At 39.8% G+C, this 16,668-nt stretch overlaps 1 protein-coding gene across 4 annotated transcripts in view; it reads right to left on the bottom strand.

Moving 5' to 3' along the window:
• The window catches only part of Phf6 (PHD finger protein 6), a 58,396-nt gene that overhangs the window by 28,433 nt on the left and 13,295 nt on the right, over positions 1–16,668 (bottom strand). For all 4 annotated transcript variants that reach the window (XM_090325956.1, XM_090325953.1, XM_090325955.1 and 1 more), the window contains exons 4-5: positions 787–920; positions 281–324 (exon numbers count right to left, since the gene is read on the bottom strand). In XM_090325956.1, coding sequence (XP_090182082.1) covers positions 281–324; positions 787–920 — 178 coding nt within the window. The remainder of the gene's footprint in view (positions 1–280; positions 325–786; positions 921–16,668) is intronic.

Here is a 16,668-nt window from a genome sequence, read left to right as displayed (position 1 = left end):
TTTTGGAATCGAGGATTCAAATTATCAACCTCACAGAAATGTGATTCCTTGCATCACTTATGAATGTGAGATAAAATTTCAATTATATACTTTATTGAGATCTTTGGAATTACTCTTTTTTCAAAGTTTAGATCTTTACTCCATACATTAGTTTACATTAAGACTTTTCTTAATTCTAAATATATTTTGAATTGAGATCTGAAGGTAAAAATTCACAAAGAACTGTTACTCATTTTATTTAAATTCCTATTTGAAAGTGGAAAGTGGTGGAATGACATACCTTCAGAGTTATGTGCAGTTTTCTTGTGTTTTCGACAATAAACCCTTAAAAAATGAAGATATAAAAATTATCAAGTATACAAATAAATTCAATATTCAAAGTAACAAATGAGTAATATACTTTATCCCATTTATAAGGGAGATTTTTTGTTTGCGAGTCCTGGGGCTTGAACTCAGGGCCTGGGCACTGTCCTTGGACACTTTTTGCTCAAGGCTAGCACCCTGCCATTTGAGCCAACAGCACCACTTCTAGCTTTTTCTGAGTATGCGGTACTGAGGAATCAAACCCAGGGCTCCGTGCATGCTAGGTGAGCCATCTACCACTATACTATGCTCCTGGCCCCAGAGATTATAAAAGCTTATCATGAAGCTTTCTCTACCCTTTCTTTGAGCATTAAATTCCTTATCAAAAACATCTTTTATGATGTGACCATGGAATGCTTTGAAATATGAAAACTTAGAAAAGTATGATTGCTCAAACATTGTAAAGACATGTTCAATAATTACATGTAAATTCCTTGTGAAGGTTTCTCTCGGATCTGAGCTTTGTCATGCAATGCGCAATGGTAGTGGTACGTCCTATGACAAGTTTTCACATCACAACCAATTGTCGCTCCAGGACAGTGGCACAAAGAACACATCTACAGAAAAATGACAAAGTGCTATTATTAGTATATGAGTTTCCTAAGGCTGCGATTAACAAGTTTAGAGGCCTATCTATCAATGTCTGTCAAGCAAAACAAACTGATTATTGAAAAACATTATAATTACTAGTTCTTTTTCTTGCTTTCTTTCTCAGGAATTATTTCCATAAAATTATTCCGGTAGTATTTTTCATGACCAGGTTATACAGTGACAAAATAAATGGAATGTTGTAAATGTCTATTATTTCTGTTTTTCTTTTGCCTGTTATTATGGCTAAGAGGAAATTTGAAATACAGCAAATCGGAAATGTGAGCTGAATATAACATTAGAAAAGTGACAAGACCTTCATTTTTTTTGCAATCCAGATCTACATAGATATGAGTAACTAGGGAAAAATATGCAAGAAATGTGTGTATGTTGGGCTGGGAGTTTGGCCTAGTGGTTAAAGTGCTTGCCTAGCATGCATGAAGACCCAGGTTCGATTCCTTGGTACCACATACACACAAAAAAGCCGGAAGTGGTGCTGAGGCTCAAGTGGTAGAGCTCTAGCCTTGAGAAAGTCCAAGGACAGTGCTCAGGCCCTGAGCTCAAGCCCAGGACTGGCAAAAAAAAAAGAAATGTGTGTATGTATTCACGTGTACATGTATGTACATGTGCATGTGGGCAGATCCTGAGGCTTGAACTCAGGGCCTGGTTGCTATCCCTGAGCAATTTTGCTCAAGACTAGCCTTTTAACACTCGAGCCAGCTCTACTGCTAGCTTTTTAGGGGTGGTTAATTGGAGATAAGAGTCTCAAGAACTACCTGGGCTGGCTTTGAACCATGATTTTCAGATCTCAGTCCTGAGTAGCTAGGACTACAGGCGTAAGTCACCAATGTCTGGTTAAATGATTTTGCCAGTTCTGGGCTTGAACTCAGGGCCTGAACACTGTCCTTGGACTTTCTCAAGGCTAGAGCTCTACCACTTGGGTACCGAGGAATCAAACCCAGGTTTTCGTGCATGTTAGGCAAGCACTCTACCACTCGGCCAAACTCACAGCCCCTGGCTAAATTATTTTTTTCCTAATAATTTTCAGGCATTAGTGTCTCATACCTATAGTCGTAGCTATTCAGGAGGCTAAGATCTGAGGATGGCAATTTGAAGCTGGCTTGGGCAGGAAAGACCATGAGACTCTTATCTCTAATGAGCCAACAGAATTTGAGATGTGGCAGAATGTTATCCTTGAGCACAAATACTCAGAGACAGTGCCCCAGCCCTTGACTTCAAGCCCCAGGATCAGCATAAGAAAACAAAAATTCAATGAGGACCAGGAGTTTGGCCTAGTGGAAAGAGTGCTTGCCTAGCATGCATGAAGACCCAGATTCAATTCCTTGGTACCACATATACAGAAAAAGCTGGAAGTGGTGCTGTGGCTCAATTGGTAGATCTCTAGCCTTGAGAAAGCTCAAGGACAGTGCTCAGACACTGAGTTTAAGCCCTAGGACTAGGGGAAAGAAGAAAATAAAGAAAAAAAATCAATCAGAATCTTCAAGGAAAACCCTCACACAATATTTGGAAAGCTGACAAAATCAATTTAAAGTGAAGAAGTAGAAAGGATAAAAGGATTAAATAGTTTTTAAGTGTCTGGAGCTCTGAGAATATTTTGTGACCTCCAGTTGATTATACTGAGAAAATATGCTCATCTATTTCAATTTAATCTGTTATTTAACTCTTACATTATGAATTTAGGCAAAAGGATAACAGAACAGTTTTTTCAACAGCTTTTAATAAACTTTACCATCTGAATTTATTAGACAATTCCTACTGATGAACTCATGCTCTTTATTTAGAAAAAAATCTTTGAAAAAAGTAACAAATGACTGTTACCAGTTTTGCTTCAAACAGCACAGCATACCTATCTCTTTAAGCTATAAATGTCATACCAGAATGAATGTATATAGTATGGTAAAACTTAAAAACCGTTCATTTGTTTCCTGGCTGCTAGATATCTCTTCTAAACTCTAGTGTATTACTATAATCCCAGCACTCAGAAGACTAGATTTTGTATGTAATTTTATAAACACAGCCCAGTGTTGGCTATACAGTGAGATGCTATCTCAAAGACAATACAAATCAAAACAAAAATCCTCAACACTTACTAACCTAATTTTTGGACTACATGGCCCCTAAGTAATTGTAATGTACCAACAGATAAACTGCATCAACTGCCTTGGTGTATCAACAGACTAGTTTCTTTTTCTTTTTCTTTTTCTTTTTTGGTCAGTTGTGGGGTTGAGGTCTGGGCTCAGGCACTGTCCCTGAGCTCTTCAGCTCAAGGCTAACATTCTACTACTTGAGCCACAGCACAACTTCCAGTTTTCTGGTGGTTAATTGGAGATGAGTCTCTGGAGCACGATCAATAGATCTCAGCCTCCAGAGTAGCTAGGAGGCTAGGAGTAGCTCAGAGTAGCCAGTGTGAGCCACTGGCACCACCAAAATTTCGTACATTAAGCAAATCAGTCAAGCTCATGCAAGGTATCACTAACAAATACACATCTGTCAAAAACAACTAAATTCTAATGGCTATGACCTATAATCCTAGCTACTCAGGAGGCTGAGATCAGAGGCTCAAGGTTCAAAGCTAGTCAAGCAAGAAAGTCAGTGAGACTCTTATCTCCTATTAACTATCAAAAAAAAAAGGAAAGACAAAAAAATAGCAAGCCTGAAGTGGAGTTGTAGCTCAAGTAATAGAGTTCTAGCCTTGATAAAAAATGCTTATTACTCAGTCCTGGAGTTTAAGCTGAGGCACATCACAAAAAGAAAGAAACAAAACAAAAATAAATGCTCTCAATAGGAGGTACTTCCCAGAAAACTTGAGAGTCAGGACCCATTATTAGTCATTGAAAAATATCCTGCTTCCTCAAATAAATATCAAAAATTGAAAGTATTGCTGCAAAAAAGAAGCACTGTCAAATTACCAAGCAAGGAAAGCTTTCAGAAGGCTTATAAATTCTGGGGGAAGGAGGGCAGTTGTCCTGTAGCTCAATAAGAAGTTGTACAGTTTTACTTAAATCACTTTTAAGATTAGGAAATATACTTGCGGTAAAAATTTTAGAAAACACAAAAGAGAACAAATTTTTAAAAAATCATTCATATTCACCAAGCAGAAATACCTTAAAGTGTTGCAATGATTACATGAAAGTATTTTTCTCTGTTTGTTCTTAAAAATTATTTTGCAGCACTAAGGATGGAATGTAGAACCTCATATGTGCCAATGGCAAGCAAATTTTCGACCCCTAATCAATCCCAGGGGCTTAAACTCAGGGTGTGAGCCTTTTCTGGCCTTTTCTATGTATGTGGTACAGAGGAATCAAACCCGGGTCTTCGTGCATGCTACCAGAGGACAAACTTGCAGCCCGAAAATTAATTAACTAATTTTTATTTACTTATTTATTTTTTGCCAGTCCTGGGACTTGAAGTCAGGCCCTGAGCACATTCCTTGGGTTGTGGGACTTGAACTCTTGGCCTGGTGACTGTCCCTGAGCTCCTCAGCTCAAGGCTACCGTCCTACCCTTGGAGCCACAGATCTACTTCCCTGGCTTTATTTTTTTGAGTATGTGGTAGCAAGGAATGAACCCAGGTCTTTGTACATGCTAGGCAAGCATTCTTCCCACTAGGCCAAACTCCTGAAGTATATTTGAAACTCTATCTAAAATTGGATTGGATAGATCCAATGAGATAGGCATTCTCATATCTTGTTGGAAACCAGTACACACTGGAAAGCAATTAGACTTCTCTAGTTGTGTTTGTGTGTGTGTGTGTGTGTGTTACACTGTCCCTTAGCTTTATCACTGAAGGCTGGCACTCTGCCACTTAAATCACAGCTCCAATTCTGGCTAATTGGAGATAAGTCTCATGAACTGCTTGGGCTGGCTTTGAACCATGATTCTCAGATCTCAACCTCCTGAGTAGCTAAGGATTACAGATGTGAGCCACCAGCACCTACACGTTTACTTTTTTTTTAATCAGAGAACTTTTTCAAAGTTTATATCCTTATATAAAAGTTTATATATTATTTACTTTAAGAAATATAGTCAAAACATAACCAGGTTCTGCCTGGTTATCTTCAATTTTCTACCAAAAAAAAAGTTCATATAGAAAAAAGCTGGCAGTAGTGCTGTAGCTCAAGTGGTAGAGCTTTAGCCTTGAGAAAATCCAAGGACAGTGCTCAGACCCTGAGCTGAAGCCCAGGACTGGCAAAAAAAAAAGTTCAAGGAAGCCAAGTGCTCACACCTGTAATCCTAATCTACTCAGGAGGCTAAGATCTGAGGATCAGGGTTCTAAGCCAGTCTGAGCAGAAAAGTCTCTGTGCAACTCATCTCCAATTAACCACTCCAAAACTGGAAGTGGCACTGTGCCTCAAAGTGGTAGAGCACTAAACTTGAGCAAAAGAGCTCAAAGACAGCATCGGGGCCCTGAGTTCAAACCCCTAGACTGACCAAAAGAAAAAAAAAAGTGCTGGGCACGGTGGCTCATACTGGTAATCCTACCTACTCAGGAGGCTGAGATCTGAGGATCACAGTTCAAAGCCAGCCCGGGCACTAAAAAGCTGGAGAGATTCTTATCTCCATTAATCACCAGAAAACCGGAAGTGGCACTGTGACTCAAGGAGTAGGGCCTTGAGATAAATTGCTCAGGGACAGTGCCCAGGCCCAGAGTTCAAACCTGATGACACACACACACACACACACACACACACACACACACACACACGCAAACTCAGAGACAACACATCAACACTGTATAGTCCCCCAGACCAGGCAAACATACACACACACACACACACACACCACCACCACCATCACCACCACCATCACCACCACCACCACCAGCACCAGCACCACCACCACCACCACCACCACCCACAAAATATAATTATGTACATCGATTGTAGATTTAGAGAAGCCTGAAATGTAAAATAACCCATGGAAAATAGTAGGAAATTATTTCATTTAATTATAGTATGCTCATATGAAACAATATTCTATAGCCACTCTTGTCAAAGAAAAAAAATACTTTGCTCTTTTTGGTAAGAGGCTCTTGCTTGGAATCTGTCTGCCTCAGCCAACCTGAGTGATGTTATAGGCATGCATAACCATACCAGGCTTTTAAGACAATGGCACAGAAAAAGTTATTTATACTGTTAAGTCAAAAAAATGGGATAGGATACCAAATTATGCATACTAAGCTCTTAATTATGCTTATTGCACATATTTTTTAACAAGTGGAAGTGATAGAGGAAAATGTTGAGTGGCTATCACTGGATGGTTGGTTTTCCTAATTTCCTGCATTTTCTGATTTTTCTACAACAGGCTAAAGTACTTTGTTATACAAAGAGTTATTTTTAAATGTATCAGGAATACTCTATTAAATGTATGCAATACCTGCTTTGCAGTCTGGTGAGAATAAAACAGAAACTGAAAGTTCCAAATATGTCAAAATAGTTTTGGGGCCTGGCTATAAATGTAGATGTGACGAAGGTAACCAGCTCAAGCTACTATGGTAAAACAAATCCGTTTTATAAATAACCAGTTAAGTACAAGAGCTATGATATTTTTTTTTGCCAGTCCTGGGCTTGGGCTCAGGGCCTGAGCACTGTCCTTGGACTTTCTCACGGGTAGAACTCTACCACTTGAGCCTCACCACCATTTCTAGCTTTTTTCTGGGTATGTGGTACTGAAGAATCAAACCTAGGTCTTTGTCCATGCTAGGCAAGCACTCTACCACTAGGCCAAACTCCTGGCTGATAATTCTTTAATGTGAACAATACCTGATTTTGCTTAATGTCAGCTTCATTCAAGGAAAATAGAGAAAGATCTACCAATAAAAACATTTTCATTTTGAAAAATACTTCACAAAGTTAATATATTTTTTGTGAAGGTGATTTTGTGAGACAGGGTCTCACTACGTAGCTCTGATCTCACAATCCTGCATCAACCTTCTAAATCCTGGAATTATAGGTAGGTGTATACCACCATGACAGGCAAGAGAAGAATTTTACTGAAGTAGAATTTATAGGATCCATTTTAAGCAGCATTCATATACAAGGATATATCTGATGATGTGCTAACGAAATAGCAACAATTAACCATAAGAATACTAAATTAAGGTACCAGTGGCTACTGCTGGTAATCCTAGCTACTCAGGAGACAGAGGTCTGAGGGTTGAGGCTTGAACCCAGCCATGACAAGATAATCCACGAGACTCTAATCTCCAATAAACTACAAAAAGAAAAAAAAGCCAGAAGAGGAGCTGTTGGCTCAATTGGTAGAGCACTAGCCTTAGGCAAAGGAAACTCAAGAACAGCACCCAGACCCTGAGTTCAATCCCCAGGAGTAGCAAAATATATATTAGACTAAAATTTAAAAAACTATATTTGGGCCGGGAGTTTGGCCTAGTGGTAGAGTGCTTGTCTAGCATGCATGAAGACCCAGGTTCAATTCCTTAGTACCACATACATAGAAAAAAGCCAGAAGTGGTGCTGAGGCTCAAGTGGCAGAGTTCTAGCCTTGAGAAAGCCCAAGGACAATGCTCAGGCCTTGAGTTCCAGCCCCAGGACTGGCAAAAACAAAAAAACAAAAAAAAACTATATTTACTTTCTTGCCTATAAATACAAAAAGGGGAAATAACTGTTACGTTCACCTCTTCTATGTTACACTCTAACATCTAAAATAATCTATTTCCTTGAACTCTTATGTACTGAGACATATAGTGTTAATTTTTGTTCTTACAATTTTACTTCCTTCTATGGCTAATTATTTTTTTATTAAAAATCACGTATTTTTATATCAAATCCTTCCAAACTAAATTATTTTGTGTGATGCTCGATATTAAACCTAGAACATCTCACACATTAGGCAAATGTTCTACCACTGAGCACTAAATTACTTTGGGGTTTTTTGGGGTTTTTTTTTACTTTCTTTTTTTTAGACAAAATTATTTTGAAGACTGTGCATTACAAAGTAAGGCTGAATAAATCTGCTGACTAGAAGCTTACTCTGTTATTGAAGATTTGAATATCTTACAGCATATTTTTCTCATTTATGTTTATAAAAATCTCAGCGTTTACATAATTATCTCCAGGCACTTCTAAAAATATTTATAAATCAGGCACAGTATACATCCTTATAATCCCAACACTCAGGAGGCTGAAGTAGAAAGATGTTTGAGGCCAGCTTGGGCTACATGGTAAGACCCTATGTCAAACAAATGAGCAAGCAAACAAAAAATCTGGGAAAAATCCTTCTTTAAAGGTATAAGTGAGCAGACAATCCAGTTGAGTGAGTATTGGCAAGAATGTTCAGAGGGGAAAATTTTTGCTTTGCTAGAAACAAGCATGAGAATTAAAATTAAAAAGAAAAGTAAGCCAGATGCTGGTATCTCACATATATAATCCTAGGTACTCAGGAAGCTGAGATCTGAGGTTTGTGGTTTGAAGCCACGCCAGAGAGGAAAGTCTGTGAGACTCATATCCACAACTAATTACCAAAAAACTCGTAAGTAGAGCACTAGCCTTGAGCAGAAAAACTCAGGGATAAAGAACGACATCGCCCCACTTGTAAGGAAATGGACTTAGAAAAAAATCATATTAAGTGAAGTAAGCCAGACCCGAAGGAACATAGGCTCAATGGTTTCCCTCATTTATAATAATTACTACAAACCTAGACTCTCCTAGCAGAGGATTACAATAGCTCAAACTCTGGATACATAAGGCCATATAGGATGAGGCCAAATTAATGGACGTCAAGGACATGGAAACAAGAGCTCAATTATGAGTGACTGTTGTTCTTCTTTTTTCTCTTCGCTTGTGTTGACCTTTGGTTAATCTCATATTGTTACAGTATCTGGCTTTGTTAATTGGTATATTATATATATATATATATGTTCATTTGTTTATTTGAAATAGGAGGGGAAAAATTTTAGGGGAGGGGGTGTGGGGAGGGAGGAGGTGGGGACAAAAACATGATAAGGGGTATCAACGTGTGAGAAATAATGCACCTTCTATCTGGCGAGTATAACTGTAACCCCTCTATACATTAAAATTAGAAAAAAAAAAACCCTCATATATAGTACCCTGGTCCTAAGTTCAAGTCCTAGGACTGGTAAGTGCACGTGCACACGTACACACACACACACATACACACACAGAGTAAATAAGTTCAGAAACTAGACAAGTAGCTAGTATGGCTTTTCAAGCTGTTAGGGAAAATAGAAATAAAACAGAGAACATCTCTTGAAAACAGAATTAGAAATGAGATCCTTCCAACCACAACCATCATTACTGTCATCACCACAGCAAGGTATCAGTTGACAAGACCCAAATAAAGATAGCAAAACTTCAACTGAACAGTCCCTATTCATATTAGTCCCTTAGAAGAATGACTATGAGACACTATTTATCAGCTTGCTAACATCCTACCCCTGGCTACTTCCAATGTGGGAAAATGAAAGTTAACCAGAGAGGGTTTTTTTTAATTGGGGGGGGGGATGTGCATACACACACACCTTATCTCCAATAAACAAACAACAAAAAAAACAGAAGTGGAGTTGTGGCTCAAGTGATAGAGCACTGTCCAATAGCTAGGATTATAGGCAAGAGCCACAGGCGCCTAGCTAACCTGACAGTTTTTAAAGACCAATGGGGTATTGCCTTCCCTGCCTCCAAGGCCTGACCCATCTATAAATATGCTGTTCAAAGCTAATTTCCTTCCCTCAACAAAGGTATAAATGTAACTCCCAGCTTATTTCACTTATAACCTAATTTCATACTCTTCTCTTTAATGAGAATGATTTAATTATGTTATACTCACCGGGTAGGATACTGTACAACTATTAAAGCAGACCTTCTGAAAAAACGGACTTGTTGAATTGAAAGCCCTCTGTACAATTACTTAAATAACAAAACAATTTTAATACATTAAAAAAAGACCTTTGGGGGAAAAAATCAATATTTTTGAGTATTGCAATAGTAAAATACTGAAGGTGTGAAAGTAAACTGCAGAATTTCCAACTATGGACAATCTTAATTTTGTATTCCTGTTTAAAAGACAGCCAAAAACTGCTAGTGATTTTTCTTTTAGCATTCGTATTCAGTTTGATTCTGGTAAACCAAGTTAACTTCAGTCAACAATTACAGCTCCAAAGTGGGGAAACTGGAAAAAAGAGGGTCTGTCCTATTGGGCTTTTGCATGGCAATTCTAGGAGGATACTATTCTAACTTAGATTACTGAGTGCCACATAATCAGTCTCAAGCTGACCTACAGAAACTAAGTCATGCATGAGTGGAGATGCAAGGAACTCAAAGACTAAGACTTAGCTAAAGTACATTAAAAAAAAAAGACAGCGTGGGCTAGGAATGTAGCTTTGTGGTAGAGTGCTTGTCTAGCATGCATGAAGTGGCGCTGTGGCTAATTAAGCAGTAAAACACTAGCCTTGAGCACAAAAGCTCAGGGACAACATGCAGGTCCTGAGTTCAAGCCTTATGACTGACAAAAAAATTCACCTACATGGCATAACTGAAGTTTTTAAAATTCCAGATTATATGAATACATCCACAATATATGTACATTGAGTTCTACAGATGATAATGAACCAACCTAGTTTTGTTTCTTTTTGAGACCCTCAACAGAAGATCCTCTGGCCTTAACATTCCAAGCAATATTTACTTCCTTTCTTCCCCAAATACCCTAAGGCAGCTGTCCTGAGGATCCAACCAGTGCAGCACTTGTTTAGTAAATACAGTGTAATTGGAACACAGCCCTTTTTTATTTCTCTTTGCAATGTCTATGGTTACAACTGAGATCACATGACTGGCAAAGTCTTAACATTATCTGATCATTTGTTTAAAAAAATAGCTTCTAGGGGGGAAGATATCGCTAATCTCAACACAAGAGGTTAAGGCAGGAAGAGCATGAGTTCAAGAATGGCCTGGATTAAATAGTAAGATCCTGTCCCATAAAAAGTTTGTCTACAAACAAACAAACAAACAAAGCATGCCTCCCAGTGTCCTAGGGCTCTGGTGTACAGCCAAAGGCATTTGTTAAGTCACTAAGGAATCTTTTCTAATGATACCAGTCTGCAAATTATCCCCCTTTATGTACTACTGCTTTCAGGACTTCATTGTCTGCTGAAGCAGCACAGCACTGTGGCTGCTCACTCAGCCTGCATGAAGTCAAGCACTTGGCTTTTCCTTGAAACTTTACCTCCCTCCTTCACTTTCCATACCATCATACTTCTGGTAGAACACATTTCATTTGTCACAGTTTTTGTACTTGGACTAGGGCTTTGGCTCTATCCCTGAGTCTTCTGTTGTTGTTGTTGCTGTTGTTTTATATACTGAATGAAGGCTGGCACTCTTTACAACTCAAGCTAGTGCTCCAATTCTGGCATTTTTATGGTTAGCAGCAGACTTTTCTGCCCAGTCTGACTTGGAACCACTATCCTCAGATCTCAGCCTCCTGAGCAGCTAGGATTATAGGTGCCAGTTACCAGTGTCCAGTTCAAACATTACTTTCTATGGAGCCTTCTAACTTCTCAGATAAATCACCTCTGGTCTTCTTTCTCAGCTACCCTGTACCATTCGTTACTTCTAAACCTAAGCTACATTACTCATGTTTATATCCCAAGTACCTAACACTGTACTGGGCTCGAAGATATAGATGGATGAATTTTAAAATTTAACTGATGAATACAATGTATAAAGAAACAAAAATACAACCTGAATGTTGGTGGCTCATGCCTGTAATCCTAGCTACTCATGAAGCTGAGCTGTGAGGATCACAGTTCAAAGCCAGGATGGACAAGAAAGTCTGAGATGCTTATCTACAATAAACTACTCAGAAAACCAGTAGTGGTGCTGTAGCTCAAAATAGTAGAGTGCTAGCCCCGAGTGAAAGATCTTAGGGACGGCACCCAGGCCCTTAGTCAAGCACCCCCCCCAAAGAGAAAGAAAGGAGAGAAAGAAAGGAAAGAAAGAAAGGAAAGAAAGAAAGAAAGAAAGAAAGAAAGAAAGAAAGAAAGAAAGAAAGAAAAGAAAGAACGATAGAAAGAAACATTACCATACACTACCATATTGGGGAAGTGGAGGACAAAAATAAAAACTGTAATTTTTCAGGCATTCATAGCTTTCCACCATTGTGAAGCAATAACCAACACAATTTTTCTATCTATACTTCTCTCCTTTGCAAGCAGCCAAAGGTTCTAGCAATACTAAAATAATGATCAATCAAAAGAGAAATTGTTTGTGCGCTGGTCATGGGGCTTGAACTCAGGGCTTAAGCACTCTCCCTGAGTTATTTTGCTCAAGGCTAGTCCTTTACTACTTGAGCTGTAGCTCCATTTCTGGCTTTGAATGATTGCAGAGCAGAACTTCACAGACTTTCTTCCTAGAGCTGGCTTCAAACTGCAGTGCTCAGATCTCAGACTTCTGAGTAGTTAGGATTACAGGTATGTGCCACCAGTGTCTGGCAAAAATAGGAAGTTTATGCTATTCCATGACTTCCCTGGTCAGCCTATACCTAGCCTACTATTAAGGGTTCACACAATCTAATTAAAGCTTTCTCTTTCTTGTTCTCTTCCTTCTCCTCCTCCTCTTCCTCTTGTTTGAACTCAGGGCCTAAGCACTGTCCCTAAGCTTCTTTTAGTCAATGCTCTACCACATGAGCCACAGCGCCAGTTCTGGCCTTTTCTGTGTATGTGGTACTGAGGAATCAAAACCCAGGACTTCATACATGCTAGGCAAGCACTCTACCACTAAGCCACATTCCCAGCCTAGCCCTTTCCTTACTTGAACTTCATCCAGTAATAAGTGCCCACTTGTTGGGACACTTTTAAATTTCTTTTTTTGCCAGTCCTGGCATGAACTCAGGGCCTGAATACTGTCCTTAGGCTTTCTTGAGCCTAGTGATTTCCCACTTGAGTCACAGCACCACTTCCAGCTTTTTCTCTATATGTGATACCAAGGCATCAATCCTGGATCTTTGTGAATGCTAGGCAAGCACTCTACTACTAGGCCAAACTCCCAGCCAGTGGAACACTTTTGAGCACAAAGAAGAAATTAAGCACCATGCTAACTGTTTTCTACACATTACTCCCTCATAATCCTATTGTGGGCAAAGAGAATATATATTTTTACTATCCCAGAGTCCATAGTACAGGTTGGAAGGAAAGCTTGCAGATACATACTAAGTGCACTAAATTCTGGTTGTACAGTCTGACAGAGAAGCAAAGCTCAACTTGTTTGTTTGTTTATTTTGTCAGTCATGGGGCTTTTACTCTGGGCATAGGCACTGTCCCTGAGCTCTTCAGCTTGAGGTTGGACTTTAGTACCCAGGCTGGCTTTGAGCCTCAATCCTCAGATCTCAGCCTCCTGAGTAGCTAGGATTACAGGTGTGAGCCACTGTGCCCAACTAAAGCTGGACTTTTGAGCTGCAACTCAAACAAAAAAGGACTGAGCTAGGATGATGGTGGGTGCCTATAATTCTAGCTAGTTGGGAGGTAGAGATCAGGAGAATTGAGTTTCATAGCAATCTTACACAAGAAGCTTACAAGATTCTATCTCAATAAACAAAAATCTGGGTGCAAGGGTGTGCCTCTGTCATCCCTGCCACCTGAGAACTATAAACAGGAGGATTGCAATTCAAGCTGACCCAGGCAAAAGCAAGACTATTCAAAAAAATAACAAAAGCCGGGTAAGGTAGCTAATGCCTGTAATCCTAGCTACTCAGGAGGCTGAGATCTGAGGATCAAGGTTCAAAGCCAGCCCAAGCACAAAAGAACCTGAGACTCTTATCTCCAATTAACCTCTAGAAAATGGGGAGTGGGGCTTGGCTCAAGGGTAGGGTGATAGCCTTGAGCTGCAGAGCTCAGGGACAGCTCCCAGGCCAAATTCAAGCCTCATGACCCCCCCCCAAAAAAGTAAAAAATGCAAGGAGGGTGTTACGGCTCAAGTGGTAGAACACCTGTACAGCAAGTACAAGACTCTGAGTTTAAACTTCAGTACTACCAATAATAATATAAACAAAATCTAGACAGAAGTTTTATGAAATAGCTAAGAAAGGGACCCACAAACAAGCAAGCACATGCACAGCAGTAAGACAACAACAATATGTCCAGAGCTGTTGGCTCATATCTGTAGTTCTTGCTAATCAGGAGGCTGAAATCTGAGGAGCGTAGTTTGAAGCCAGCCTGGGCAGAAAACTCTGAGAGACTGATCTCCAGTGAACCAGAAATCCGGAAGTAGCACGGTGGCTCAAAGTGGCAGAGCAGTCGCCCTGAGCAAAAGAGCTCAAGGACAGTGCCCAGACACTGGGATCAAGCCCTGTGACCTAACAACAATGAAGATAGATACAGATACATAGTATCTATAAGAAATATCATTTAGGGCAGGGAGTTTGGCTTAGTGGTAGAGTAGTTGCCTGGCATGCACACAAAGACCTGGGTTCGATTCTTCAGTACCACATACATAGAAAAAAGCCAGAAGTGGTGCTGAGGCTCAAGTGGTAGAGCTCTAGCCTTGAGAAAGTCCAAGGACAGGGCTCAGGCCCTGAGCTCAAGCCCAAAACTGGCAAAAAAACAAAAAAAACTGCAGTTGTCTTAAACCTTTTAAAACACACACACACACACACACACACACACACACATACACGCGTGCGCGCATGCGTGCACAAATTTTAAACTCAACCAAGCTGTGATAAGTGGAATGGTTAGTGTTTATACTGTGGTGTGTTTTTATTACCACAGATAATGCTTTCTTTTTTCAGTTGTCTTTGAAGGAAAAAAATCTTCAAATGCAGTGGCTTTATGTAGCATCATGTGCATCGTGTTTTATCAAAACTGGAGAAGGATGGGGTCAGGAGATTGGCCTTAGTGGTAGAGTGTTTGCCTAGCATGCACAAAGGCACGTGTTTGATTCCTCAATACGACATACATAGAAAAAAGGTGGAAGTGGTGCTAAAGCTCAAGTGGTAGATCTCTAGCCTTGAGAAAGTCCAAGGACAGTGCTCAGGCCCTGAGCTCAAGCCCAGGACTGGCAAAAAAAAAAAAAACTGGAGAAGGTTTAACCAATTAGACTTAGAGATGGAATGTAACTTTGCTAACAGAAATTGCTCTTAAATTCCTGCACAGGATATTCCAATTTTCTCTGAGGCCGGGAGTTTAGCCTAGTGGTAGAGTGCTTGCCTAGCATGCACAAAGACCCGTATTCAATTCCTCAGTACCACATACATAGAAAAAAGCCAGAAGTGGCGCTGAGGCTCAAGTGGTAGAGCTCTAGATTTGAGAAAGTCCAAGGACAGTGCTCAGGCCCTGAGTTCGATCCAGAACTGGCAAAAAATTAATAATTTTCTGTGAGCACACTAAAAGTAAAAATAAATGTAAATAAAATGTAAAAAAAACAACATTCCATCTTACTTTATTCAGAATGTCCAATATCATGATTATAAACAATAAGAAATGCAGGTAAGAATGTGGGGAAGAAGCAATCTTAATATGGTATTGGAAGAATATAAATTAATATAATCATTATGGGAAAAAAGTATAGAGATTCCTCAGAAAACGAAAAATAGAACTTTCTTATGAGTCAGGATACTAGTCCTGGGCACTTATCTGAAAGACTGCAAGAAAGGAAATAATAAAAGCACCTGGATTCCCCACTTTATGGCAGCTCTATTCACAAGTCATGTAAATAGCCTAGATGCCACACAAAGTACAAACCTATCAACAAATGGTGCTGAACAACCTGAAAGTTCCATTCAAAATAAGATAAGCTAGCCAGGTGCGGTGGCTCATGCCTGTAATTCTAGCTACTCAGTAGGCTGAGATTTGAGGATCGGGGCTCAAAGCCAGCCCAGGCACTACACAAAGGCGAGAAACTCTTATCTCCAACCAATCACTAGAAAACTGGAAGTGGCGCTGTGGCTCAAGGGGTAAGGTGGTAGCTTTGAGCTGAAGAGCTCAGGGACAATGCCCAGGCCCAGAGTTCAAGCCCCATGACTGATTTAAAAAATAATAATAAGACAAGCTGGGTGCTGGTGAATCACGACTGGAATCCCAGCTACTCAGGAGGCTGACATCTGAGGGCTATGGTTCAAAGCCAGCCTGGGCATTAAAGTCCAGGAGACGCTTATGGCCAATTAACTACACCAAAACTCGAAATGATACTGTGGCTTAAAGTGGTAGAACACTGGCCTAAAGCTGAAGAGCTCAGGGACAGTGTCCAGGTCGAGTTCAAGCCCCACAGCTAACCCTTCCCCCCCCAAAAAAAATCTCAAAGTCAGGCATACACACATATGCACACACAAGAATACTTTCCTATCACATTATAAGATTGTGAGGATTAAATATGACCACATATTTAAAATATATAACTGCATCCTTAAGTACATATTGTGGTCAATAAATGTTAGCTATTTGTATTCTAGAAAAAGCAGAAGATAGTCAAAGAATTTCTTAAGACACATTTGAAAAAGAGAAAGAGTCGTGTAAAGCATCATGTATATAAAGGATTTTTTTTCTTTTTTGTTGGTAATGGAGCTTGAACTCAGGGCCTAGGCTCTATTTCTCAGCTACTTTGCTCAAGGTTAGGGCTCTACTACTTTGGGCCACAGTGCCCCTCTCAGTTTTCTGGTGGTTAACTGCAGATAAGAGTCTCAAGACTTTCCTGCCCAGACTAGCCTTTAACTGTGATCTTCCGAGCTCAGGCTCCTG

The sequence above is a fragment of the Megascapheus bottae genome, chromosome X, assembly GCF_031878675.1.
Source record: "Megascapheus bottae isolate mThoBot1 chromosome X, mThoBot2.hap1, whole genome shotgun sequence".
In the NCBI taxonomy this organism is placed as follows: Eukaryota; Metazoa; Chordata; class Mammalia; order Rodentia; family Geomyidae; genus Megascapheus; species Megascapheus bottae.
This window is presented reverse-complemented; position numbering and strand designations above follow the sequence as displayed.